This window comes from Tribolium castaneum, chromosome 2 (genome assembly GCF_031307605.1).
Source record: "Tribolium castaneum strain GA2 chromosome 2, icTriCast1.1, whole genome shotgun sequence".
In the NCBI taxonomy this organism is placed as follows: domain Eukaryota; kingdom Metazoa; phylum Arthropoda; class Insecta; order Coleoptera; family Tenebrionidae; genus Tribolium; species Tribolium castaneum.
Genome location: NC_087395.1, coordinates 3,181,668 through 3,208,824, shown reverse-complemented (window position 1 = coordinate 3,208,824; position 27,157 = coordinate 3,181,668). Strand labels below are relative to the sequence as shown.

Here is a 27,157-nt window from a genome sequence, read left to right as displayed (position 1 = left end):
GAAAACTGTATGTGTCTTCAGATAACCAATTGTGATTGAGGATCAACTGTTGTTTCAATTTAGGGTATTCATCCAAGTCCACGTGATGAAGCATTTGTTGTTTTACGTTTGTTTTTATGTCATCATTTTTCATTGAGATCTTCGGCCATAAAAAGGCTTCTCCTCTTATTATATTTTCTTCATTGCGAAACAGGAAATCTTTATTTTCAATTTCACAGTGTTGTGGAATTGTGATAAGGCTCGGTCTGTTGATGATTGCAAATCCCACCTTCGTGTCATTGCACTGCTGTTTAATTTTGAGGTTTTCCTCAAAAGTTTGTTATGTGGTTTAGTATAATTGGATTTATTATTGGAAGTAAATTTTTGTGTGTATCGAAAATTGTATTCTTCTGTTACATATTGCATAGTCGATTTTAAAGAAACTGGATTTCTTAATCTAATAATGCTTTGGATGTGGCGAGGTAGTCCACGAATAAAGGTTTTTAGTGCGAGTTGATCATATTATTTATAATATAAATTTTTTGTAATTTGAGTCATTTCGGCATTATTAATTGTATTTAATTTGGAAAATAATCTACTCCTGATTAATTGAATCTTTTTTCCAAATTCTAAAGGATCTTTATTTTTAAAAGGAATCAATGTTAATAGATCTTGTTTTAAACAATCTAAATTTCTTTGATCCCCAAAGCTTGATCTTAAAGACTGTTTTGTTAAATTCCATGTGTTTAGTTCAGATTTCGAACCAATTAAAATTAATGCGCGATCAGTAAGTTTACTAATTATTATTCTTGTCAAATACGAAATAAGTTCTTGAAAGTGTTCATATTCGGTAAATAAGTAGTAGCAAGCGTTTATAAAAATTTCAAGTGTATTAGGTAGGGTCTCCGTTATAGTTTGGAATGGTATCAATATACAGTTTTAATAAAGTTAAATTAGGACCATTATTTTGATTTTGTTTATTTTGTCCATTCATATTGCTGATGTTTAAAGAATTTTTTAAATTCTCTATCAAATCAGTTACTAAACTATTATCGTTCATAAAATAAAATTATTAAGAATTAATAATAGTTATTCGACGAGTTTGACTGTAAATCGGACGATTTATTTCACGAGTGGTTTTTTAAACCTCGAGTGATAGATAACGAGAGGTTTACCATCCACGAGGTGAAATAATTGAACCGATTTACACGAAAACAAGTTGAATACAACATTTTATTCTTCGAATTAGACTCAACAAGGCTTAAAATTGCTTAAAATCTGTTAAAAATAATCTGACGTTTCGTATTGAGAAATGCCAAACAGTTGTCAAAACTGTGTTACACAGGAGAAAAGTCCAAAATTTTGACAGTGTCGAAGAATAAACTAATATACTATCATATATTTGTATTTTATTAAATTAATTAATAACTAAGATATGATTATTTCCTATGCCGGGAATTTAAGATTTTTAGGATGAAAATTGACAGGATACTCAGACTCACTAACCTGGTATCGATGTTCTATTGTCCTGTAGATGATTGTTTGGACTGAAAGACACCTTGGAGATCTGGCACGATGCAGTTACTCTTCTGGGTGCTTCAGGTTCTTCTTGAGATAGTACTTAAGGAATTGAGATTCCAAATCTCTGCACGATGCACGATATAAAACGCGATTGTACTATCCTACTGACTGCGCCAGTTAAATAATTCGGATAGTGAAACGAATTTTTAAAAACTTAATTTTATTTTGACGGGCAGAGATTCTGGATACAGTTGCTTAAAATTACTATGCTATAAGGGTTTTTATATTCGAAATGAGTTTGAATTATGATAAGCATAATGAATATGGAATGTACTAGTTTATTATTTATTTTGTGTATTAGGATGACTAAGGCTCTAATATAACTCCCGAACCAACAATTTGTTTCTCTTGGGGTACCATAATAAAATGACCAAACAAACAAGCCTTTCACCAAAAATTTTATAAGCAAATATTGTTAAAAATAGCTTAAGTCAAGGCTCAATTTATACACTGGGGTTTCACAATTATAAAACTTGTTATTGTGGTAAGTTTTCGTTTACAGGAGGAAAAATAATGTCGAAGGTTTTGATGACCTCTATTATTCATGGATCTTCATACTACAGGGATTTTATGTATTTATTAGTTTACATGTAAAAAAATTATGGCGCTCTACTCAATTGAATTATCTGTCAATAAAAAATCTGTCAGTTTTAAAATACAATTAATTTCTTTCAAAAATTTCGTTAAAATGCACCTAAATTGTTATACTGTAGAAGAAAACACTTCTATTATTGAAGATTGTAACAGTATTGGTGGGAGCGGGAAATATACTCCAAACGCGTTTGGTTTTTGTTAAAACGTTTATTTGTATAACATTAAGCGAACAAGGCCAAAGAAAATCCTAGATAGGCGCAAGTTGTTTTCAGTTGGACCCCGAAGGATGCTCGACTGAATCTGTTGGGTCCAGGGTGGAGGTCGTCCTTTTATTGGGTTTGCGGAAGGCGGTGCCTGCGCAAAGGGCTAGTTGGGGTAGTGGGGCTGCGGCCGCTGGTGCAAGTGGCGCTACCAAAAGGGTATTGGTGGAGCGCTTATGAACTACCCGTACTAATTATTGCTACAAGATTATTTAAGACTTAATAAATGGAGAATGGTAAAATTCGATGTCTAATGCCTATCATTAGTTCTATGAAACGGCATTTTCTGATTTTACATGAGATATTCAACACGACTAGATGAGAATCATTTAAAAACACATTGTATAATACTACATAGTAGTTTGAAGTTGCAATGTTTGTAATAGGTGGGAATCAAAGTAATCAAATAGTAAAAACTATGAAAATAAAAACTAAAATAAAAAAGTCACACTTGAAATATGATCAAAGGAAAAAGTTTTTGGGTTGCAAAGCAGCTAATTGCGGTCGAGATTCCTGACAATTTGTAATTTTGTCCGTATTCAACCCTATGAAATGAAGTTTTTTATCAAGTGCAAATTTTACCAATTCTGCCGTTGCCAATTTCGCGCCATTGCAATTTAACTGAATAATACTGATTGTATTTTCCATCAAAGTCAATATTCTTAATGGCCTCTTGCAGCCGATGATTGTAAATTGGACAGACGGTTGATCCTGCCGAGTAATTTAAATTTTGTTGGCCGACTCTTTCACAGTTGCTACATTTATGTTTTGTCTCTTCATTTTTAAATTTACATGCCATTGATTCGTGGTCATTACCGGCACAGTAACCACATTGCTCTTCTGAATTGCAAAATTTCGAAACATGGCCGAATTTTTGGCATTTGAAACAGCGCGTGATCTTGAGATATTCTCTAAATATGTAAGGACTTCCAACTGATATATAATCTACTGCCTGTTTTGATAAAATAATTCCGTGCAGCCGGATGTACTTCAACTATCCAGTGATTTGTTTTCCCCTCTTTGTTTCCTAATATAAGCAGATTTTACAAGTTTTTTCGGAAACCCTCTTGTTTTAAAATTTTATTTACAAGTTCTTCAGTTTCTAGTTCTTTTGGGACATCAAAAATTTGAATTTTGGGCCAGATTTTATTAATCCTTTCTGTGCACAAATTTAGAGATTTCATAACTGAATTTTCCGTTAAATTCTAAATTGAGGAGCAATGTGATTCAACGAGAATTGCATTGTTTTTGATGGGTACAATTTTGTTAACTTTTATTCCAAAATCCTTAGGACACTTGAACATTAATATTTTACGTGTATCTTCCGAGGATTTCACGCCTTTCAAGTTTTTTGGATATCTTTCTCTGATATTATACAGAGTGCTCAAAAACTGGCGCACAAACTCACTGGTACGTTTTTGAGAAGCAAGTGCAGATTACGGGAAAAATGTTGAAAAAATTCCTAAAGTTATATTTTAAAAAATCTGGAGCTACAAACTTTTTGTTAACTTCTTTAGGTTTCATTATTTTTTTATATTTTTATGTTTCGTACCAGGTAATCGATCCGTAACAAAACGATGAATAATTATTTTAAAATATTATCAGATTTTAGCAGTTTTTTTAATTTAAAAAAATTAAAATTCATCCAAAAAATCACAATGTGTAGATGTGCCAACACTGGGAATTATATCCTAGGAAACCGTTTCAAAAATAATTTATTTTTGTTGTTGCTCAAATTCTATTGCGACCATGACTGTTAGACAACGTTGCCACATATCATTTACCTAAAATTAGTTATTTATCAATAATTTTAATACAAAGAATTTTTTTACTATTTTTACCTTTATATGTAACCACTTCTCTACCACACACCATTGAGTTGGTGCGCCAGTTTTTGAGCACGCTGTATACTAATTTTTCTGACAAATTTTAACTCCTCTAAACCTATTCTTTCAATAAATACTAGACATTTTATTTTAGGAGTGTGTATTACATTTTGGTTGGTTTGAGGATTTGGGGACATTTTTGACTGTTGGTCTCCGCCTTCTACTTACTCTGGCTAATTATTTGCTTTCACACTCTAATTTTGCCTGTCACAACACCCATTTAAATCCGATACGGAGTGTCAACTCAGTAACAAACTTACATCTTTTTGTTACTTTACGATTATGGGTGTTGTTCCAAACATGGTTTTCGCATGTGATAATCTGCCTAGCCCTATTCCATTTTCACAGCTTGCACTTAAAAATAATGAAACAAAAGCTCTTGTATTCCTAGAAATAAGAGTGTTTCTTGCACAATTTAATAGATTTGCTTTAACTGAATTCCCTTGTTACATTTCCAGGTGAGGCTTATCGTTTATGTAAAATACAAGAAATTTTGAAAGTTTCATTTGTCATCCATTTAATTACTCTAACGTGCGTCAATCTGCCTACGTTTTTCCAAATGTTATTTTGCAGACACACCTTTTGATTACTCATACCATTTCCTTAATTTTAATACATTGTGTATCCAGTATTATAATCTAATTTCTATTTAAAGTATTGGAAGTACTTGGGGGTCGTTACAATGTCTTACAAGAAAATGATGATATTGTGTAACTTTTGAAATATATAGAATCCGGAAGAACGTAGTGTTATTATTAGTTAGACTTGATAATGAAAGTAGATAAGGTGATTAAAGTAGAAATTGTACGAATACCTTGTTTGTGGTATAAGCTAACAACTGATCGATATTAATTCTTCAAATGCCTTTTCCTGTTGAATATTCTATACTTTAACACTGAATTAGCTCGTGAGAAAGCTACGTACGGTTGTTCGTGTGTGAACAAGTAGATTTTAACCGGTTCAAATGTTTGACATTGTGATTTGTTGATTGTCATACAGTTTCAGTCTATTGAAAAGTCTCTTCTTCCCATGACGAAACATTTGAATATTTAAAGTTTCGCAACACCGATATGATCGTTCCAACATTTCGATTTTTTCTAAAAGTAATGGCTGTATTGATTGTAATGTTTTCAGCTTGAATACTTTTTCATAGATGCTTCGTTCCCTAATTGATTGAGTTCAGGATATTTTATTTTATCTAGTGGTACTCTCATGTTGATGTTCAATTGAATGTAGCATAAAACAAACATCAAAATGTTTCATATTATGGGTTATGGCTGTTAACGCCACAAAATTCACAATTTTCTAAAATCTTCTCGTTTAATATACAAACATGACAAACTTGGTGGACCTCATAAATTTGAAACATGTAAAAACAAATTATCGCCAATAGTTGTTTCCTGTGTTGCTTCGAAATCATAAAACACTAGCAAAAACACATTATCGTCTAGAATTTTCGGAGTTAACTTCTTTGGGTGAATACAGGGTGTTTACGGTCGTGGAGTTGAGACTTATAGGGGATCGTATGAGTGATGAAAGAACCCCAAAACGCCATATAAAATAAAAATTCACATTTTAACAGAAAATCGTTAAATTTACATCATTTGTTTGTGAACTGCTGCTTCGACTACAACAATTACTATTACCTTGTGCGTCGCCGTAAGTCCTAATCATGACAACGAATTCATTATTTTAATAATTATAGTCCAGAGACGTAAATTTGATGAAAAATTTCCACAAAACAGAAACTAAAGTTACTGGAAACGATTTCGATTTAAGTGATCAGATAGAGGACCAGCGGATTTAAAGTTTGATAAAATCTGAAGTAAAGCCAAATAAAATGATGATAGTGTCAAAACTATGAAGTGACGTTTTTCACTGTCGTGGTTACAATATTCTTATTTGTTGCAAGAATTAAATTTTATTTTAACAGAGAAATTTTGCCAGTGACCTTCAAACCCTGTACCAATATTTCGAAGTTGAATAACATTTTTAAAAATTACAATTCCCTGAGTTTTTTCGCCGTTACCTTATCTCTTTACTTTATTAGTACCCGGTAAAGTTTCGACTCCTAGACTGTAAACACCCTGTATGGCAAAGTTGTCTTTGTAGTTTCATGCTATCGCAAACGTAACAATATTTAAAGCCCTTTTTGTATACGTTTACATTTTGTACACAACTTTGTTTTTGTGTGTTTATCCAAACATTTTACACCACGAAACTTCTTAATATTTTGGTAACTAATACGTTTCCCAAAGTTAAATCTGTTACTTGATACAGACAAACTAGTGCTAATTATTTTTTGCAAATCTTTCAGTACTTCTATAAATTTAAAAACATGTGCGACATAAGAGTTTTTCTAAAAATTACTATGAAATGATTTCATAGTTATATTGACATGCCACCGTATTCTTTCTATAACACAGACAATTACGTATGAGTAAGTAATCGATCTTATGTGAATTGAAACGAAACGAATTTTGAATCAGGAACAAGTGCACTAATTTTGCCACTTGTTGTAAAAGTTAAGTAAGAATTATTGAAAAAGGTGTCTTTGAAAATAATCATGTTTTTTTGTTGAGTTTTTGGCACCTGAAACTGAAATTGTGCATTGTATCAAGGAAAAATGTAAATTAATTAATTATAATTCTTGCCACTTTATAAAATAGTGGAGTTAGTAATTAGCTTATGTCAGTTTAAAGATTTTTTCTATTAAAATGAGTCGTCTTTGTATTCGCTAGCCACACCAAAGACCGTGTCCTCGTAGAGATTTTTTTCACCATGTTCCATTCTGTGCAGAAAATATACAGTTTTTATCACCATCACAACGTAGTAGTGGTATTATTTTTGAATCTTTGCTAAAAAACCTTCTAGGGTCTTTCTTTTGAAACAACATCCTGGTACAAAAAGAAAGTTTAAATCTGAACTTACAATTTAAGAGAGAGATTTTGAATAGTACCATGAAAAAAGGATTGCTCAAAAAAGTATTACCGTAACATGCAACATTTGTTACATTTGGACTTGTTCTTGAACCATTACATAACTCTATCTTTTTTTATGTATCTACGACAAGTTTCAAGAGGTGGACTTTTCTTAATTGGAACCGGTGTAATCATTTAGCACCTGGACAAGTCACCTCATTGAATTTCTTCTTCACGATTATTGCTATGACCCTAAGCTCGCATGATAAAGGTTAAGACAAACGACGGTGGTAGAAAATAAGAGCTAAAACGATATGAATCGAAAAGACCTTATGTCTTAACTAATTATTGTTTATTAAATACGAGTGCACCGAACGAGCTTATGTGGCTACAATATTTTTAAAATCTTTAAATTTTCTGTTGAAAATCATTGTTTGAACATTAAATGTAGCTTTTGGACCAATAATACTTCTTTTGATATGCATTCTTTCTCAATGGCAGTGACCTCTCATTGCAACGTTTTTTCTAATCTTTAACAGTAAGTTAAATTAAATTACCAAGTATATCACCAGTTTGTGATATTTTATTTACAATCTATATAATTATTCTATAAATTTGTATCAATAGTTTATTACGACCTTCTTGGGATTGAATGCGTAAGACGTTGACAAAGTATCATGATCTCTTAATCTAAACTCACACATGAAGTGCATGTTTATGGAGACCATGCACTGTTCTAATACGTGTACTGATGCTCTTCTACATCTTTCCACTGACGAACCATAATACCCATTATAATATCAGTTCAGTTAAACAAAACTGTGAAGATGGTAACAACATTGTCTGTCGTGGGTTTCCCAGTTTCGATGCACATTTGTTTTTTCCATTCGGCAGACAAGTAATAAACTTACCTTTTGTAAAAATATTTGCGATGGTGAAACACCGCACTCTCATATCCCAAATCTACAAAAATACAGAAGTTTTAATTATGTGCAGTTTTAAATTATTCCACAACAAATTCTCGACTTTAAGATTATGTTGGTATGGGTATTGTAATCGTTGGCAATATTTTTTTACCCAACCTATTTTCGTATCCTCTGATGTTGAGAACACGATAAAAGTAGTTTTTGTGGTTTTGCCTGCTAGCCAGTCGTTACCGTGGGAACCTCCATTATTAGCAAGAGTTATTAGCTGTATATTATATCAACTAAAAAAGTTTACGAACAAAAAATGATTGTTAATTATTAATTGGTGTGGTATTGGCGAAAGCAGTTTTTAGGGTGTAATCCGATATCGCACTTTTCGCAACGGAAGTTTGTTTTCTTGTGACACACAGCGCACTTCGTCTGGCTTTCTTGATAGATTACAAGATGATTAATTTTGTCAAAACGTGAATGTTCTTTATAAGAACTAGCCTTCCTTGCAGGTCCTTTTTTGCTTAAAACTTTGTGAGTTTCTAGTAACTCTAAAACAATGGCTCTTCTAAAAGCAAGTTGGTCCAGTTTGCCTCCATTGAACCGATGCAAATACCATGCATTTTGTACCGCCATATTAATACAATGGGTTACTAGTGGAAAATACCATTTCTTCCTCCGAATTGAAATGCGGTATTGTCCGATATTTTGATCGCTTCGATCAACTTCGCCCATATTTTCGTTATATCCCTTTATTAGCTTAGGCTGGTCTACCTGAATATGTATGTGTTTTTTGAGCTTGAGAATATCTTTTTGCTTTGTTTGGAGGCAGTACAGAGCAAGCATTTGAAACAATAGTTAGGACACTATTGTCATTCCAACGACATACAGTCAGATCATTTTCCACCAATGCATATTCAAACGCCCCTCTGTTTTTTTTCTTGAATTCTCTTACTTTAGTTAGAGGACAGTTTGTAATTCTATTTTTTCTGATGGTACCGGTAGCCCTTATTTTTCGCAGCGACGATGTAAAAAATTTGTCAAAATATAGATGAAAATTGTCAAATCCGGTTGAAGTCAAAATATCTGTGTACTGCAAAACGACAGTAGCACCGAGACCCAGGTCCTTGTATTTTTCTGGCAAATTGGTGGAGGAGCCCGGATATGGTTCAAAGTATACAATATATCCGAGACGAGTGGCTCCAACCCAAAATTTCTACCCCCATCTTATTGGCTTTCCTCTTATGAATTGCTTGCAACCATGGCGTCCAAAATAGGGCACCATGGCTTCATCAACCGAATGGTTTTCTTCAGTAGGAGCATGATCCAAAAACTTTTGATTTAGTGACAAAAACAGTGGCCGTACTTTAGCAAACCGATCGCTTTTGTTCAAATTATTGTTGTCGACACAATGACAAATTGCTCATGACATGTTGAAACCGATCTCTTGAAATTGAGGAAGAAACAAGTTTATTATTCGTGTCATCTGAATTTTGCCAGTACATCTTTTTCCGGGAAACAGAGCAATAGCCACTCAACATTAGAACAGCAAAAAAACAAAACATGTCGTCAGTTGTAATGTCACCCGGCCGATTTTTTTGAAGAGCATATTGATAACTGAATCCAACAAGATCTTTCATGAGGTTTTCATCAAAAAACAACTTTAAAGTTTCAGCTGGTGATAGGTTATTTTTTGTTATATAGACTTGATTCCATTTGGGAAAATGATCTTGCAGATCAACGCCAATTGTAAAGTGAAAATTTTTGAATTGTTTTATTTTTTCTGTGCAACTAAAGACAAGGGTATCTCATCTTCACTGTCCCAATTTTCAATTTCATCATTTATTTCTTCATCCTGATGATTCAAAACAACTTCCACATTACCTGGCAACTGCGACCCAGGTAAATTGTTGCGTACAACATTATCTTCTTCGCCCGAATCTTCGTCGGTGTTACATTCGTTGGCATTTTCCAGAGGAAAAAGGATGATTTCATCTGGTATAACGGTTTCGTCTTCTAAATTTTCTACTTCCTCAAGTAACTCGTTTAGCGTAAGAGGTTTTTTCAATCGACTAAAAGTTAAAACATAATTGATTGTAAAACACTACACTAGTACTACACTAGTACTAAAGTACTAAAGTACACTACACTAGTACTAAATAAAACTACCGTCCTTTTAAACGAACGCTAAAAGGGGGCAAAAATAAAAAAAATGTATGAATATTTTGTGTTGTCTTTCAACTTGGCAGTCTTTCTTTGAACTTTATAAAAGTGTGTTTTGAGAATTATTGAAATAAGAAAAGAATATTATAGGAAAAACTTACCTCCAGTCTTGGTAGTCTCCCATTTTCTCACTAAACAAATCTAACTCACTTTCAAAAAATGCTGGTTTTTCCAAAATACTGTAAAGTTTAAATTGACATGACATATGTCAATATAGACATCTGTAATGTCAAGTAGAGTGGTAACACCAATGTGAGAGTACCCGGAACCGATAAATACAGAAATCTTTAAGCGAATGTTACCCGTCCTTTTAAAAGGACCGTAGTTCCATATGGGTTAATTGATTAATTATTTTATCATTGTTATTATTATTATTACGTTTGGGGCTTCTCACTGAGCGTAGTCGGGTTGCTCAAGTGGTTATCTTCATGTCGTGGGGTATAAAACCAATCACTCCAGAAGGGATTTGTTTCACGTGCAAAGTCATATTCAGGTATGCATGTATGATTTATTCTTGAATGTTCAGGAACTTCCGGACTATTCTACAGGTTTCAAGGATGACAGACTTCTGCATTAGCCGGATCATGGGTTTGTTGTCAAGGTGTATCTTACTGAGGTAGGTTTCCATGTTTTTGCTTATTATTCCTGTTGATGTTATGATGATGGGGAGGACTGTCACTTTGTTTAGTTTGTATATTGCTTCATATTCTTGACTGAGTTCAAAATACTTTGTTATTTTCTCTCTTTCCGTTTTTTCCAGGTTATTATCATTTGGGTGGGCAATGTCTATGAAGAAGGCTTCTTTCCTCTGTTTGTCCTGGAGTACGATGTCAGGTCTGTTGGCCGCTACTGTCTTGTCCGTTCGAATCGTGATGTCCCAGTACACTTTCCAGCTGTCTGTTTCAATGACTGGTTGTGGTACATATGTGTAATATGGGTCTTCAGATTCTTGCAGTTTCAGTTTAGTTAGTTTCTTCCAGAGGTGTTCCAAGTTCAAGAGTCCTCTTCCTCCGGATCGTCGTGGTAGGTAGAGTCTGATGACTGACGCATTTGTGTGATGGATTCGGTTTGCTGTCATATCGGTTCTGATTTTTCTATCGATTCTTTCTAGATCTGTTTGCGACCACTGTATTACCCTAAATGTGTAGGTTATTGTTGGTATTGCCCAGGTGTTTACGGCTTTCACTTTGTTTTTTCCATTCAGACTTGTGTTTAGGATCTTGTTTATTCTTGTATGTAGTTTCTTCTCTGTTTTATCTTTCAGTTCTTTTGTGTCTCGTATTAGATGTTGGTCCAGTCCTAAGTATTTGTACTTTTCAGTGTCGTCCAATTCCTTGATGTTGAGGTGTTCAATGTTCTGGCTGGTCGTTTTTTTCCCTTTTTTGTAGATGATCTTGGCACACTTGTCATATCCAAATTTCATACGGATGTTCTCACTGAATGTTTTTGTGATGGTGAGCAGTTTTCCTAGATCTTGTTCATTTTCTGCATATAACTTGGCATCGTCGACGTACAAGAGGTGGCTGAGTCGTTGTGTTGATGAGCCTTTTAGTTTGTAGCCAAGGTTAGAGGATTGAAGCAGTCTTGAGAGTGGATTTAGACAGATTATGAACCAGATAGGGCTCAAGGAGTCTCCTTGGAAGATGCCACTTTCAATCGGAATTGGGTTGGTTTTCACAGATGTTTTTTGGTCATTATTAACTAAGAGTTGTGTTCGCCATGACTTCCGTAAAATCAGTGGTTAAGTTTTTTAAAACTTTATTAATTTGTTTAAGAAAACGCTTAAATAAATAAACATTTACTTCAAGTAATCAAAGCTTATAAATTCACGACGTTGCCACTGGCTTTTGTACAATTTACTTCAGTAGTACTCCATCGAAGTGTCAGCTGGGATTGACCGACCGTGGTAGCTTTGGAAGATCGTCAGGATGCTGGTAACCGCTACCGCCGTGCACTCTATGACACTGTACTATATAACGTTAAGGGGTGATTCATATATAACGAACTCTTTCCAACTTCTTACATTAGTGAGCCAATCACCTATAATACGCTCTGGAGCTGCCGTAAAAGTCATGGTGGCAGTACCGCTATACCAAAAAGATAAAAAAGGAGTATGCAAAAAGTACTGATCCGGAAAAGCTGGTCCCCGTACCGCCGGTAGAATAAATTGCCGCAAAAAAGAACCTGTAGTTATACTCTCCGCATTTCCATAAATCATTTCGCCGCGTGGGACGTTTATATCGAACGCTTCAGTCTCTTTATTCCAAATAAAGTCACGTTTTTCACGATATGCTATGTACAATGGTAAGGTAGTGACAATATCGTTTCCCTTCAACTCATATATCCGTGCAAGTAGTCTACGCTCGTTCAAAAATAATACCAATTCAGCACTCTGCATACGCACTACTTCTAAATTCGGCCCAATATCATTTGTTATAATTATTCCAGTCTCTCTCGCATTATCATAAGCGGGACCCTGAGGTATACTCACCATTCCGGGGTTAAGCACTACTGAATTAGTAAACCCAAAGATTTCCAAATTATTGTATACAAGATAAGCCATTTGCGGGAAGAATACTGCCTCAAAATCGTCTAGTAAGGGAACCAATTCATTAAAAGTGTCAGGATTCAATCGTTGAATATCTCCCTTCGAAAAACAATAATTGAATATTTCCTTTGCGATATGATTAGACTCAATGGATTCAACTATAACTTTCAAACAACGGCGAGGAACATACGCATCTTGCACTCCATCACGCCGGATCCAATCGCGAATACATATATACAGGCTTATAATACGTTGCAATTCCGCGCAAGTCGCGCTTTCTGCGATTGGCTGTCGTAAAATTTTCTCCGATGGTGTCATAACTTCTGGTAAACGTAACATGAACTTATAAACCGAATCCGCCTTAATTTTTAAAATTAAAGGTGAATTTAAACTAGCATCATAGCCTCCTACTCCCATTATGTTTTCTAATTCTTGTCTTCGAGCATCACTTAGCCTAAAACCTGTCTCACCATACTGTACTATGAATATATTTAAATTCAAAAAGAATTGACACCATTTAGGAGCCAAATACTGTATCAGAGCTTGTATCGCATCTGCCTTATTCTTCAAGCGCACCGCGTTAGCTAAACATCTTTGAATCAACTCAAGAATAGGAGCTTGAGGTACGTCGTTAAAATCCATCATATCTTGTATGTTCGCATATTGGTCTAGACCTGCATATAACGGTAGTTCATTTACTCCAATATATAAAGGATCATCAACTATATACACCCCATTCACATCCGCATTCACCCATCCTAGACCATCTACATCATGAGTTTCTAACTCTAACCACACGTCACCCCCGCCACGTGGACTCTCCGCGTTCAAGGGGTGATGTTGGTCACCGTTTGTATATCCAAGCCGTTGCAGCATACGTCCTATAATTACATCCGTTTCTCGTGCGCTACGCAACGTAATAGTCCTAAAACCTGGTGTTGTAGAAAACAATAACTTTGCCATTAAACCAGAAACACCACTGAGTATAGCATTCTCTTCCTTATTAAATTCTATATCAATCAAAACCTGTTGTGGTAATGCCATAGCTGTCATTATCTTTCTGAAATCATCATAATTCTCGCTAGTAACTGGACTATTAATAATTTTTGCTACTGGTTCCGCGCGATTAGAATTTATTTCCATAGTTTGGCTAACTTGCGAGATGTTGACAGAGCTTAAGGTAAAAATAGGAAAGACGAATTGCATTGCGTACGCGACTGATAAAAGATTAATTTTCGGTAACCGCGACAAGAAATTGCTCAAGCTTCTTGGATGAGAATGATTCAGCCATTTAATATTATTCTTTCCATATATCGGACATATCCCAAAGTTCAAACCCATAGCTTTTCTCGCTGCAAAGATCTCCATCCAATTCCGAAGAGCGATGTTATCCTGTAATATAAAATTTTGTGTATCATCACTAAAACCTCTCAACGCAGGGTTTAACACTATGGGAAGTACATCATGATCTTGCGCACTTACAGGTACAAAACGTTCTAGATTATTTAATACCATCATAGAAACATCATTTTTCACCATCAGATCTAGGCTGCTATCAAAGCCAATAACCAAAGGATCGATTATATATCGTGCACCTCTTACGAGTTTTCTTTTTATACGCAATATACGATAAAATTCTTTAGTAGTTCCTTCAATTAAATGATGCAGTCCCTTTATAAAGCCTACATATGTGTCATATTTATCTGGGCTTTCTTTCACTAAGCGCTGTCTACCAACTGCTAAGCACCACTCTCCTCTTGGATCAAACTCAAACGATATTTCTGCTTCCATTACCTCCGTTTCCTTCGGTTTTTCAATTTGCATGTTCGCTATTTCTATCAAACTTAGAGTCTGAGTTGGCTCTACTATCTTTCCTGACGAAATAACAATGGATAACGCGTCTATAAGATCTTGAACGGAAAAAAGAGTCTTATTCTCCTTCACTTCATCTTTAATTACTTTATCTGACTCCTGTACTACGACATCTTGGCTTTCTTTATCACCCCCGTCTCTGGCAACTGTATTAAGAATGTCCTTACTTTTAGGAACACCATCTATTGTTTTTTTATTCGTGTTTACATCATGAACATCAAGCTCACCCTTTGATGATAAGACTTTGTGATCCCCATCGTTCCCTTTAACCTCCACGTCGACTCCCTCAATCTTTTCCTTCTCCGCGTCCTTTCTTCTCGACTTAACCATTATAAGTACAGGCCAATTGCAAGTTCTCACGATCACAACACTGTAAGTCACAACCAAAGTGTACCACCAACGTATGGTACTGAAGTAATTAACGAAATGCTTCGATCTGACAATATTTCTAACAGAAAAAAAGGGCTTTTAGTCCGTCACAACCATTCCCTCTTTAGTGAAAAACATGGGTTCTAATAACACATGGCTTTTCTAAAAGTCTGTAATCTAACTTAACTATTTACATATATCTTTCTATATGAAGGTTTATTTTTCATTTAGTTCAAGAAGCAAAATTTTGGGATTGTAATTCTCTTGCATAAAAGACAGGTTAATTTCCTGGATAATTGTAGAAATATCAAGGAAGACATTGTACAATAATATGTGTACATTAATTTATATTTAAATATTCTTGATTAAGCAAGTGGGCTTTCTGACTGCATCGGACTGGTAAAACTGGACACTGATGACGAGAAATGACGATTTTCTGATATTAGTTCGTCATTGAAAAATATGAGTTTTTATGATATATTTTTGGAAATAATTTCTTCCTTTATTTATGTTTAATTTGTGTTTGGTGAATCCATTTATTGGTTTTTTGATCTTCTCCAATTCTTCTTCCCGTTTTGAAAGGTTGTTGATGTTTCATGAGCAAGAATTAAGTTCTTCATAAGAATTTTTGCTCAATTTTCTAGTCTCCACTTCAGGCACCTCCTCTTCCACCGTGTGTGGGTATGCAGCCGCAGTTTTACGGATTATCCCTCTCAACCTTTTTGAAGGTTTGGGGAGTTTCCAAATAACATGGCTTGTGAGCTTTACGAGTTTCGTCTAAAGGCTATCATGTATAGACTTAAGGGAAGATGTTCTTTGGTGTCCGCTGCAAAATATAAGTGGACATATGGACATTTTGGATGTTGTCTTAGCCAAATAAATCCTAGAAATTTGGAATAGTTTGCAATAGTTTTTTTTTGAAAATCGAATTTAATTTGAATAATACTCCATTCTTCTTGGACAGACAGCTACTGAAACTTAGCAGAATCTTCAGCATAGACTGGATATCATTGGTGGATTTTTATTGAATTAAGAGAGGCGTGTTGTTAATTTCGACACCAATCTTGGATTCAGATGGTTGTATATCATTGACGCCTATGATGAAGGAAGGCCATAGATCATCATCTCCCTAAACAATTTGAACATTATTAGCAACAGCGCTAATTGCTTCTCTTTTACACTTAACGGACCACATTTAAGTAAATCCTCTTTAACCCTTTAAAGCACACATTTCCAGAAAGTGAGGTATGAACATTTTTAATAGCATTTTTCTTTAGTTGTTAGATAGCAAAAAACAGTGCTTGCCAAAAAAAATTTTTTTTTCAAAATTTTGAATTTTTTTGAGGGGTGGTTTACCGTAAAAACCACTATGCAACGAAAAGGAAATTAATTAATTAGCAAAAAATCTAAATATTATTTATTTTGTATGAAATCCAAGAAAACAGTTCCTGTTATCAGAGAGGCATAGGGCAACTTTGCATACGGAGCAAGCCCATTTTGTCCTATGAACTTCTGCTACTGTGGAACAATGTCCACATCTTCGAGATGTTGTTCTGACAGGCAAATGTTCCGACTTGTTGTATCTTACTTCTTGTGAGACGTAAGTTTTAAAATGGTGAACAGGGGTTGATGATTTACGTCCAACTTTTTCTCTCTGTGGAATGCCGATAAGAGATATTGCAATAGCAAGGCGCAATTGCTTGAGTGTAAGCTTTTTTCCTTCCGTAAGTTGTGAGTAGATGATAAATGTATTTACCACCGTCGTGTCCAACATGTGGAAAAATATACGGTGCCACCATTTGCGCGACTTTCTATCAATACAATATATTGTTTTTAACATGTCTGCTTTGTCCACACAACCCATGTGTTTGTTGTAGTCCTGAACAACTGCTGGACAAGCGATTTGTTTCGTTGAACCGTCGTGTTCTTTTCTCCTCACTGAAGTTTCTGTCAATGGACTGTGCATGTTTGAAAGAAAATGTATTCCTTTTCTGTCTTTCCATTTTGTAGCCGTTATACCAGTACGTGTTGATCTCCAAGCAAAATTGCCACGAATCATTTCTTTGTCAGTTGGAAAATCTTTTGGAAAATTCTTTCTATTTGGTCTGGTAGTAGCAGCTGCATTGATTTTATTTTGTTGGAGATAAATAAGTAGTTCTACTGAACTGAAAAAATTATCGAAATATACTGAGTAATTTTTGCCAACTAAGTCTATTGTCAATTCTTTGACTACTCGAAGTCCAAGATTTTTTTCTACGATATCTTTTCTTTTTCCTTCGTAAATTTGAAATTGTACAACGTAACCATAACTATCTGCACGTACCCACACCTTATAACCTCGCTTAGTGGGTTTATCGGGCATATATTGTTTGAGACAGCTTCTGCCCTTGAACGGAATCATCGATTCATCTATTGCCTGAAATTCACTTGGAGCGTAGCAGGTTTTGTACGTCTCTGTTAACTTTTCTAACAGGGGTCTGACTTTGTATAATTTATCGTAATTTGGAGAGTCTCTGGTTGGCATTTTAGAATTGTCATTTATATGCAAGTTTGAAAGAAGCCAACCAAATCTGTTCACAGACATAGTAGATGCTATGTAAGAATCTCTAAGTTCCAATGACGACGACCAGTAATCCCGATAAGAGGGTAATTTTTTTATTCCCATAAGGATATTAACTCCTAAGAACTTTTTTATTTCTTCCTTGTTTGTAGGATTAGTAATTATGCCACCATTATTCTGCGTGTTATAAAGATTAGTTTCATAAACCAGTGTATCTATAAGTTCCTCAGTAAATAGTGACAGAAATACATCAATAGGTTCTTCTGCTTCTATGTTTGGACCTGTATGTTCCCTAAACTCATTTTTTCTTGCTATGTTTGGATAATCATCAGACCAAGTAATTCCTTTCCTGTAAAGTCTAACAGCAATGGGAGTATCGTCGTCAGAAACGTCGTGATCATCATTCTGAGACTGGTTGTCATCATTTTCTTCAATGCCATTAATGTCTAATCAGTAATCATCATTTGGCTTAGTATACAAAAAATCAGAGCAATATAAACTCACCTGGAACATGTTCTTCTGGTTGCAAAATGTTATCTACACGCTGTAATACATTGTCTGTACCAATTACATACGTGCCTTCAATATCTTCATCCACGTCATCTTCTTCTTCATCAATAGACTCTGGGTCGGATGGTATTTCATCTAGAACGTCAACAAGTCTTTGAAGACGAGCTTGCTCTTCCTCAAAGAAAGGCATTACTCATGTCTGTAAAAAATAAAACATTTACTGCATAGTGGTATCACTGTACAACCACCTGCATATTACTATTTACCTCAAAATGTAAACAAAAATTGAACATGCGCCTGTCGTTACAACAAGTAAAATATTTATAGCAACAATTTACAGAATTTACTTACCCTTATTTAACTGTGAATAAACGATAATAATAATAAAATGAGTCACTATCACGACACTGATACAGCAGGAGCAAGTCCCAATACAAACATCGACACAACTTTAATTTCGAGGTTGAAAAAAGTATAAGTTAGGCAATTTCTAAAACAGGCATCTTAGTACGCATGCCTTATGTGGTTTCAGCGAGATACCAGAATGCTGAATAGGAGTAAAATAAATTTAAAAAGGTGGTTTTACTGAGTAACCACTGTGCTTCAAAGGGTTAAGGCAATCTTTCGTCAAAGCTTGTCTTAAAGACAACTTAGCAAATTGTTCAAATTGTGTCTCATCATTTTTGATTAATTTTGAATCGGCAGGCCTAATAATTACATCAGAAATGATATTGATTTTAGGTTCATCCCTATTCAAACCACTACGGTTTTTACAGGGATTAATAGTTTAAGTAATAACGTTTGTTACTTGCTACTTACAGATGTCCTAGTTGAGGGACCGGGACACAGCAACTCTATTACAGTTAACTGACTATAAAAAAACCTTCTTCAAGACAATCCTCTCTTTTGTTCTTTTTGGTCTTTTCTAACTTGATTATTCGAATACATGAGACGGGTAAAATTTTCTTAGAAAACCTAGTGATTTTTATTCTTGTGCTAAATAAAGCTACGCTTAAATAAAAATACTTTAAACTAATAACATGTACGCCTTCCTTAGTTCTTCTATATCCACAATTATTCCAATACGTACTAGTAAACAAAATTAAGTTAATTAATTACATGCACGCCTTCTTCAGATCTTCTATATCTACAATTTTTCTAATAGGTACTAATAAACAAAATTAAGTTAAGTTTGCGGGGCTTTCTAGGTCGCCGACGCCTCCTTGATCGTAAAATGGGTGAGCGAGGGGGGTGGGTGGAATGAGGTCGCCTTTGTCTGCGACATCAACCTTTCCACCCTCCACCCTATTCTCAACCTTGTTATTAAATTGCCACTAGCCAGTGCGTCAGTGACACTCTGAGTAATAATACTCATCGGATCGATCGATGTTGGAGGTTGAGGAAGTGGTGTGATGTTAGTTTCGACATCAACCTTGGATCCAGAAGGTTGCATGTCATTGACGCCCTGTGATAATATCATAGGTAACGATGGTGGTGATGGTTGTGGTGATCGAATGATGTTATTTTCGACCTCTACCACAGCCAATCTCTGGTAGAACATCATTTTCCTCAATAATCGGTGAATTGGGTTGAGGGGGTTGTTCAACGTTACTGTTGATAATGTTTTCTAGGTTTATCCCTATTCAAAACATTACGGTTTTTATAGGGATTTTTATCTTTTCTCAACGCTTTTGCCAACACACAGATACAGCCAACCTTTTTATCCTTTGCAAAAAGGGTTAAAGAGATCTCTGAAGAATTAATCATTTTCAATACCATGTTGAGGCAGATATTTTGTAAATGATAATGAAGGTTCTTGTGATGTACGAATCCATATTTTTTAAGTAATTCTTTAAATTCTTCTTCATTACACGTAATGTCAATGCTTAGAGAATTATTCCACCCATGTGGATTACTAATAGAAATGTCTTTGGTGCTGCACTGTTCACACACAACCACTCTATTGAAAAAACGTTCCCAACCACCCTCCAAGGATATGTGCTCTAACTGGTTGTGGAAACACGTTTCTTCCACTATTATGACACCTTCACAAGTAAAACGACACCACATCTTTTTACCACTATACTCGTAATACTGAGGAATACTTATTAGATACCCTTTTGAATTAGCTACAAAGACGTGATGTTGATTTCCACATTTTCCACCTCAACCTCGGATCTAGTTGGTTGCATGTCATTGACGCCCTGTGATCATATCATACCTGACGGTGTTGGTGATGGTTGTGGTGATCGAATGATGTTATTTTCGACCTCTACCACAGCCAATCTCTCTGGTAGAACATCATTTTCCTCAATAATCTGTGAATCCTTAATAGACTGTTCTATTAAGGTTAACGAGATGTCGTTCGAATAATCGTTTTCAATACCACGTTGCGCCAGGTATTGCTTGAATGGTAACTATAATTTATTTTCAGGTTGTGATGAAGAAATGACCATAGAACATTATCTTCATCAACAATTTGAACATTATTAGCAACAGCGCTAATTGCTTCTCTTTTACACTTAATTGACTACATTCAATTAAATCCTCTTTAAGGCAATCTTTCCTCAAAACTCGACTTGAAGACGCCTTAGCAAATTGTTCAAATTGTGTCTCATCATTTTTGATTAATTTTGAATTAGCAGGTCTAATAATTACATCAGAAATGATATTGATTCTAGGTTCATCCCTATTCAAACCACTATGGTTTTTACAGGGATTAATAGTTTAAGTAATAACGTTGGTTACTTGCTACTTACAGATGTCCTAGTGGAGGGACCGGGACACAGCAACTCTATTACAGTTAATTGACTATAAATAAAATCTTCTTCAAGACAATCTTCTCGAAATGCTTCGATCTGACAGTATTTCTAACAAAAAAAAAGGGCTTTTAGTCCGTCACAACCACTCCCTCTTTAGTGAAAAACATGGATTCTAATAACACATGGCTTTTCTAAGTCTGTAATCTAACTTAACTATTTACATATATCTTTCTATCTGAAGGCTTGTTTTTCATTCTGTTCAAGAAGCAATATTTAGGGATTGTAATTCTCTTGCATAAAAGACAGGTTAATTTCCTGAATAATTGTAGCAATATCAAAGAAGACATCTGTACAATAATATGTGTACATTAATTTGCAATTAAATATTCTTCATTAAGCAAGTGGGCAGATTAAGATTTTATAAATAAATTAGTGACTTTTAAGACAAAAAGTAAGTAAACATTAACTTTGTGTAGTTTTGAAACGTAATCAAATACAGCAGGATGCCAACAAGAGCCTATGGTGAATAGGAGACACAGCAATTAGACAAACTGAGTAAGTATTGTCATGCCAGCTATAAGATACTGTGTGAAATAGGAAACCTATCATCCGGTTGTGTTAAATCTATTCTTATTTACCTTTTATTAAAGCAAATAATTTTTCTGTTTCAAATTTTTTTGTTTAAATCAACAGTATTTTTAAATTAAAAAAAAACATAATTTTTAATACATTTTATTTTTTTATTTTTTTACAACACTATTTATTCTAACTTAAAATCTAACTTATTAGCTATGCTTAATAATTTTTCTATTTCAACACAAATTTTTTCCTAGACTCTACTAATGTATTCTTATAGGCAATATACTTTTCAATCTTTCTAATTTTTATTTCAATCAGCTTACAGTGCTTTATATAGGTTTTATACTTTTCACTAATTTTTGACTGAAATTCAGTGGTCATCCTATCCTCCTCTGCGGGTGGTTGGTAAAGGCATCGGATGAGTCTTCGTCCACATGCACCTTAAATTGCTTCTCAATTTCGCAAAAATCAATCTGAAAGTAATTAAATTTATTATTAGTAAAACATTAGAAAAAAATTTAAACGCCGGCGTATTATAATAAAGGATTAAATGAGACATTGCAAGCTGATCTTGTGGAAATGTTTCCATATGCCAAAGAAAACCAACAATTTAAATACATCTTAGTTGTAATTGATTGCTTTTCTAAATACCTTTGGATGGTTCCACTAAAAACAAAAAATGCTGAAAATGTGTGCGTAGCAATGGAAAATTTTTTATTGAAAATAAAACCATCACCAAAAAACTTACAGACTGACAATGGTAAAGAGTTTTACAATAAAATGTTTCAGAATTTAATGAAAAAATTTAAGATTAATCATTATAGTACGTTTAGTTCTATGAAAGCATCTATAGTTGAACGAGTCAACAGAACGCTAAAGCAATTAATGTGGGAACAATTTAGTTTTCAAGGTAATTATAAATGGATCAATATTCTAGATAAAATCGTCAACAAATATAACCACAAAAATCACAGAACAATTAATACTACACCAGCAAATGCTAAAAAAAGCAATAAAAAACTCATATTAAATTTGCAAATACACACAACAAATTTTCTGTTGGAGATCACGTACGCATAAGTAAACATCGACAAATTTTTGATAAAGGATATACACCAAATTGGTCAAATGAAATATTTATTGTTAAAAAAATAAAGCTTACTAACCCAACAACATATTTATTAAAAGTTGTACAGGGTGAAGATATACTAGGAGGTTTTTATGAAGAAGAGTTACAGAAAGTAAAACATTCAGATATTTACCTGGTGGAAAAAGTTTAAAAAAAAAAATTGTATGTCAGGAGTTAGGTCTAAACAAGACCCACAACAGTTGGATTGATAAAGAGTGTCAGATAGTACATTGAGATGTAACTTATATTTTTAAATAAAATATTAGTAAACTATATTGTGATTAATTTCACCCCTTTCCCTACATAGCAATGCGTTTCAAACTTCAAGGTCACTTATGTATCCATAAAATTATCACTAACCTCAAGCTTCATATAATTTTTATGTTAAACAACACAGATTGCTCATTTATATTATATTATCACCTACATAACAATCAATCACAGAAGCAGTAGCAATAAAACACCATGGATACGCGATATTATATTTATATTATGTTTTTTTTTGTTAGAAATTTATACACTTTTAGATAAATTATAGCACACATATTTATTCTTTATCTTTAGTTTTATATTCTCGCAAAAATGTTTAAAATTGTACATTTTAATTAAATCATGCATGCTGCACGCAATACATCTAACACCTTCCATATCACTTTCACCTTTGCACGATGGACATTTAAACTTGATTGGAACTGGCATATTTTTTCTCATGTAGATTCAAAATAACTTATTCTTCCGATTGTTCGATAAACTTGATATTGGTTGTTCTTCCAACTATACTTTCACTAATCATGTAAATGTTTTTTCCTTGCTTCAATATATTGTTTAAAGTTTGAATAACTGTTTCACTAAATTTTTCAGTGAAGCGTTGTGGGAGAGGTGTCTTAAATTCACCACAATCCACGACTACTCTGTGGAGGCGGTTCATTTTGAGAGCTGGGTTTTGGTTTATGATGTCATCTTCGCTGCGGATAACAACGGAAAATGTAGGGACTTTTGGGAAAGGAATATTTAGGGACTTTATATTGATAGGGTCAACAGTTATGTTGGTGTCGCCGGATGCGGTGCGGAATTGGTTGATGATGGTTGGGGTAATGGGGGCAGAAGTAATTAGGAGAACGGTTCGGTTAAAATTGACTTTAAGGGTTAGAATTGATTTGAGGTTTATTGAAGTAATTAAAAAGGAATAGAAAGATTTTTGAGTGGCAATGTTTTGGGGCTGGTTTCGGACTGTGTATTTGAATTCGGATTTGGAAACAGACATGCTGGATTCGCGGGAGGAAATTGGGGAAACAGGTTTGATCTGAGTTTTGTTGATGGGGGAGCGAGAACCGGAAAGGTTTTGCATGTTAGAGGAGGTAGCGTAGGTTTGGGGAGGTGGTATAGAGGTTTGGTTTTTTTGTAAATCGGTAACAGACTCTCTCTCACCGGGGGGGTGAGAGAAAAAAGTGCGTAGTTTGGGGCTCGTAAGAAGTTGTCGATGTCGGCGTGGGTGTCTTGTCGGTGTAGTTAGTTAGTGTAGTTAGTCTCATTGTGAGGGGCGTCTCTTTAACGAGAAGTTGAAGATTGTCGGGCAGGTCGGGGTACAGTTTTATGGGCCTTGTTAACAAGCGTTGCCGTTGGTCTTAAAATGCCCCCATTCTCTGCCATGATTTATCACATATTATTTTGTCTAATGCATCCAAACATGCTTCCAGTCGTTGCACCGTTTTGCCACCAAAATACTTATATTTTAGAGTCCTATGGAAGGACTCCAGATACATGTTGGTGTTGATGCCGGCTTGGTGCCGGTAACAGTGAGCCCAAGTTACAATCCTCTCGTTGTCTTGAAAGTAATGGGCTTTTAAATAATTGTAAAACGGAATTTCATTAGTGTCTTTCAGATATTGTAGTAAACTATTTTTAATTTAAAAAATTCTTCTTTGTCTGTTTCTTTTAAATTTAAATCTTGTTCCACCTTTAATCTTATTTCTTTATTAGTAATTTTAGATCTTGTATGTATCAACCAATTTTTCTTGATGTGCCTTGTACACAGCAATCTTTGGGGAATTTTCCCCATCACAGTTGTCCAGGCATTATAATATATTGATGAGTCGTCCGTCATTAAATAATTTGGAATTATTACCCCAACTAATTTTTTTAATTTTGCAATTACAATTTCCTGAACGAGAGTATCTTTCCGGTTTGTAATTAAAAATATCACAGGTTTCTCTTCCCTCCAAGATTGTTTCTCTCTGCAATGTAGTAAATATCCTTCATAGTTAATAAATTAAGTCGGCTGCATTCTTGATTTTCCACAAATCTTGCTTCCTTTAAAATTCTCTCATAAGTTACTCCTAACTTGAGTTGTTCAATGATAAAGTTTTTTTCTGTTTATCGATAAAGGTTGACACTTCAATTCTTCCTTATGACCAGCATGGATTTTGGTGAAAGTTGTAGAGACCTTACCAGTGGCACTGTGAATTTCAACTTTTATTCTGGATGGGCACACACCATTTATTTTGATGGAACCGCTAACTTTAGAAGCATGCTGCGAACAGGAACTCTCAAATTTGTTGTTGTTACTGCGATGACATGCATAATATTTTGTTTTCCCCAATGTACTTTCAGCAGTTTTCACTAAAGCATAAAAAGACTTAGTCTCCTTTTCCATTTTTTCTTTCCATGCCTCAAAATCTGCCACTGTATCAAAAGATATTTCTTCTGACTTGCACTGAATGTCATGAGTTTTAAGAAGATGATCATTAAAAATATTAAATGAACGATGAGAAATACTGCAGATTGGGCAGGTAATCCGAGAATTGCTGGTCAAGGAATCATTGTGAATGTCTCTTATATGTCTATTTCGAGTTGATATGGATGAAAATGATTTTGAACACTATGTACAAAGTGAAAAATACTAGAATTTAAAATAAACAAGTTGCGCTTACTGAATAAGTTATAAATAAAATTACCTTGACATTGTAAAATTTTAATTTGCCTAATAATTTAATTTTATTGCACAAAAATATTGCACTGTTTGCCCCCTTAACGGTTTAGAGGTTAAGCAGCCTCATATTACCTATTGGCGGGAAATGTAGAACTGCTTTTACCACTAATAAACATTTTAGTAATTATTTTTTTCAAAATGAATTAATAAACTACGAGTTATTAGCATAATAATTTTATTTTTTGAATCATTAGCTTAAAATTAAGAATCAAAAATTATTTCAAAGATCGCGGTAAAGGTAATCCAAAGTGCGCATGCGCGCATATTCTCATAATTCGTCAAAGCTCATACATTATTTGTCCGTTATCCAACCGGAAGCGATATTTTAAAAAATTGTTTCGTAGGGCTTTGATGAGATGGCACACATCAAAAATGTAAAAAATGCGATCTGTACATATTCCCTTACAATAAAAATAGGGTGTTTCGGGCGTCACTTTTGAGCTCGCTGCGACCTGCTGAAAATTGGTGCCCAAGTCTGAAATGACCGCTTTCACTTGGAGGCCGATAGCGTACAACTTGTTGATAACAGCAAACAGTAATGCTTGCAATTCCCTAGCACTACACTGTGTATTAACAAATACATAAGCTAGTGCCTGCTTCCAATTATCAAAAATACCGCGCGCCATTATTGTTAGAACATTATTGGCAGGCTTGTATTCTTTGCCATCTACTTGGTGAAAGCCCACGATTTGATCCTTGCTTACATCATAATACAAATTTGCTTTTAAGCTCATCTCGTCCATTCAAATAACACATTGCCGGGCTTGCTGCATCTAAATTCAACACTTTCAGCCGCAACATTTCAAACACGGTCTCATCTATTCCCGGTTCTATCCGTATTTTAGAAGTAAATCGTTGCAACGTTCTGATGCTTGGTAGCATAAAAGTGGTGAGTAAAAATTTATAGGCCATTGGCGGCATAAATAAAATTGTAAGAGCGAATTGTTTAAATTCATCGCTGTATCTTTTTTGCGAAGTAGCCAAAAGGTGCGGTCTATCTGCAGCGATTAATCGAAGCGATTAGACGTAGCGATAAGACGCGCTGGTTGCTGGTATGTGTATGTGAGTAAGCGGTCTATTTTCAGTGACAAGTCGCAACAAGTCGTAGCAAAACGCCGCGTCTCACAGTCGAGTTGCTTCGGAGGCAACTTAAACGCGCACGTTTTGCTAATCGCCCTCTTTTCTATGTGAAGTTGTGTATAGTGTCAAATACTGTGCCTGTTGAATTTTTCCACATTATTATTGTTTTTTAAAATATGGCGAAACATAATAATAAAGGTTTTCAAAAGAAGAAGATGAAAGACTGATCAATGACGTCGCTCAACATCCTGCTCTGTACGACCCTAAACATAATCTATATAAGGATCAGAATGTATGAGATAATACCTGGGAAGAAATTTCGCAGGTGGTAAGCAAAAATGGTTAGTATTTGGTGGATCAAGAGTCGATTATAAAATGAACTTAAAATATGTATTTTATAT

At 34.6% G+C, this 27,157-nt stretch overlaps 2 protein-coding genes across 8 annotated transcripts in view; one reads left to right on the top strand and one right to left on the bottom strand.

Annotated features, from left to right (window-relative positions):
* LOC107399035 (uncharacterized) overlaps positions 1-27,157 on the top strand; it is a 119,766-nt gene that overhangs the window by 77,392 nt on the left and 15,217 nt on the right. For 2 of the 7 annotated variants that reach the window (XR_010333090.1, XR_010333093.1), the window contains exon 3: positions 11,119-27,097. The exons of 4 other annotated variants lie outside the window; for them this stretch is intronic. The gene's annotated coding sequence lies outside the window, so the exon portion shown is untranslated. The remainder of the gene's footprint in view (positions 1-11,118; positions 27,098-27,157) is intronic. One more of the 7 variants, XR_010333091.1, reaches the window with a different exon arrangement.
* Positions 16,550-18,407, bottom strand: LOC135265433 (piggyBac transposable element-derived protein 4-like). The gene is made up of 2 exons (XM_064354928.1): positions 18,212-18,407; positions 16,550-18,153 (listed from the first exon to the last, which is right to left on the bottom strand). Exons 1-2 carry the CDS (start codon positions 18,405-18,407, stop codon positions 16,565-16,567), a joined length of 1,785 nt encoding a protein of 594 aa, XP_064210998.1. The 3' UTR covers positions 16,550-16,564.

Excerpts from the sequence above, each read along its gene's own strand:
- LOC135265433 (XM_064354928.1), bottom strand. The coding sequence starts at position 18,407 with ATGCCTTTCTTTGAGGAAGAGCAAGCTCGTCTTCAAAGACTTGTTGAC. Across the intron at positions 18,154-18,211 it reads ACCAGAAGAACATGTTCCAG|ACATTAATGGCATTGAAGAA; the intron begins GTGAGTTTATAT and ends ATTACTGATTAG.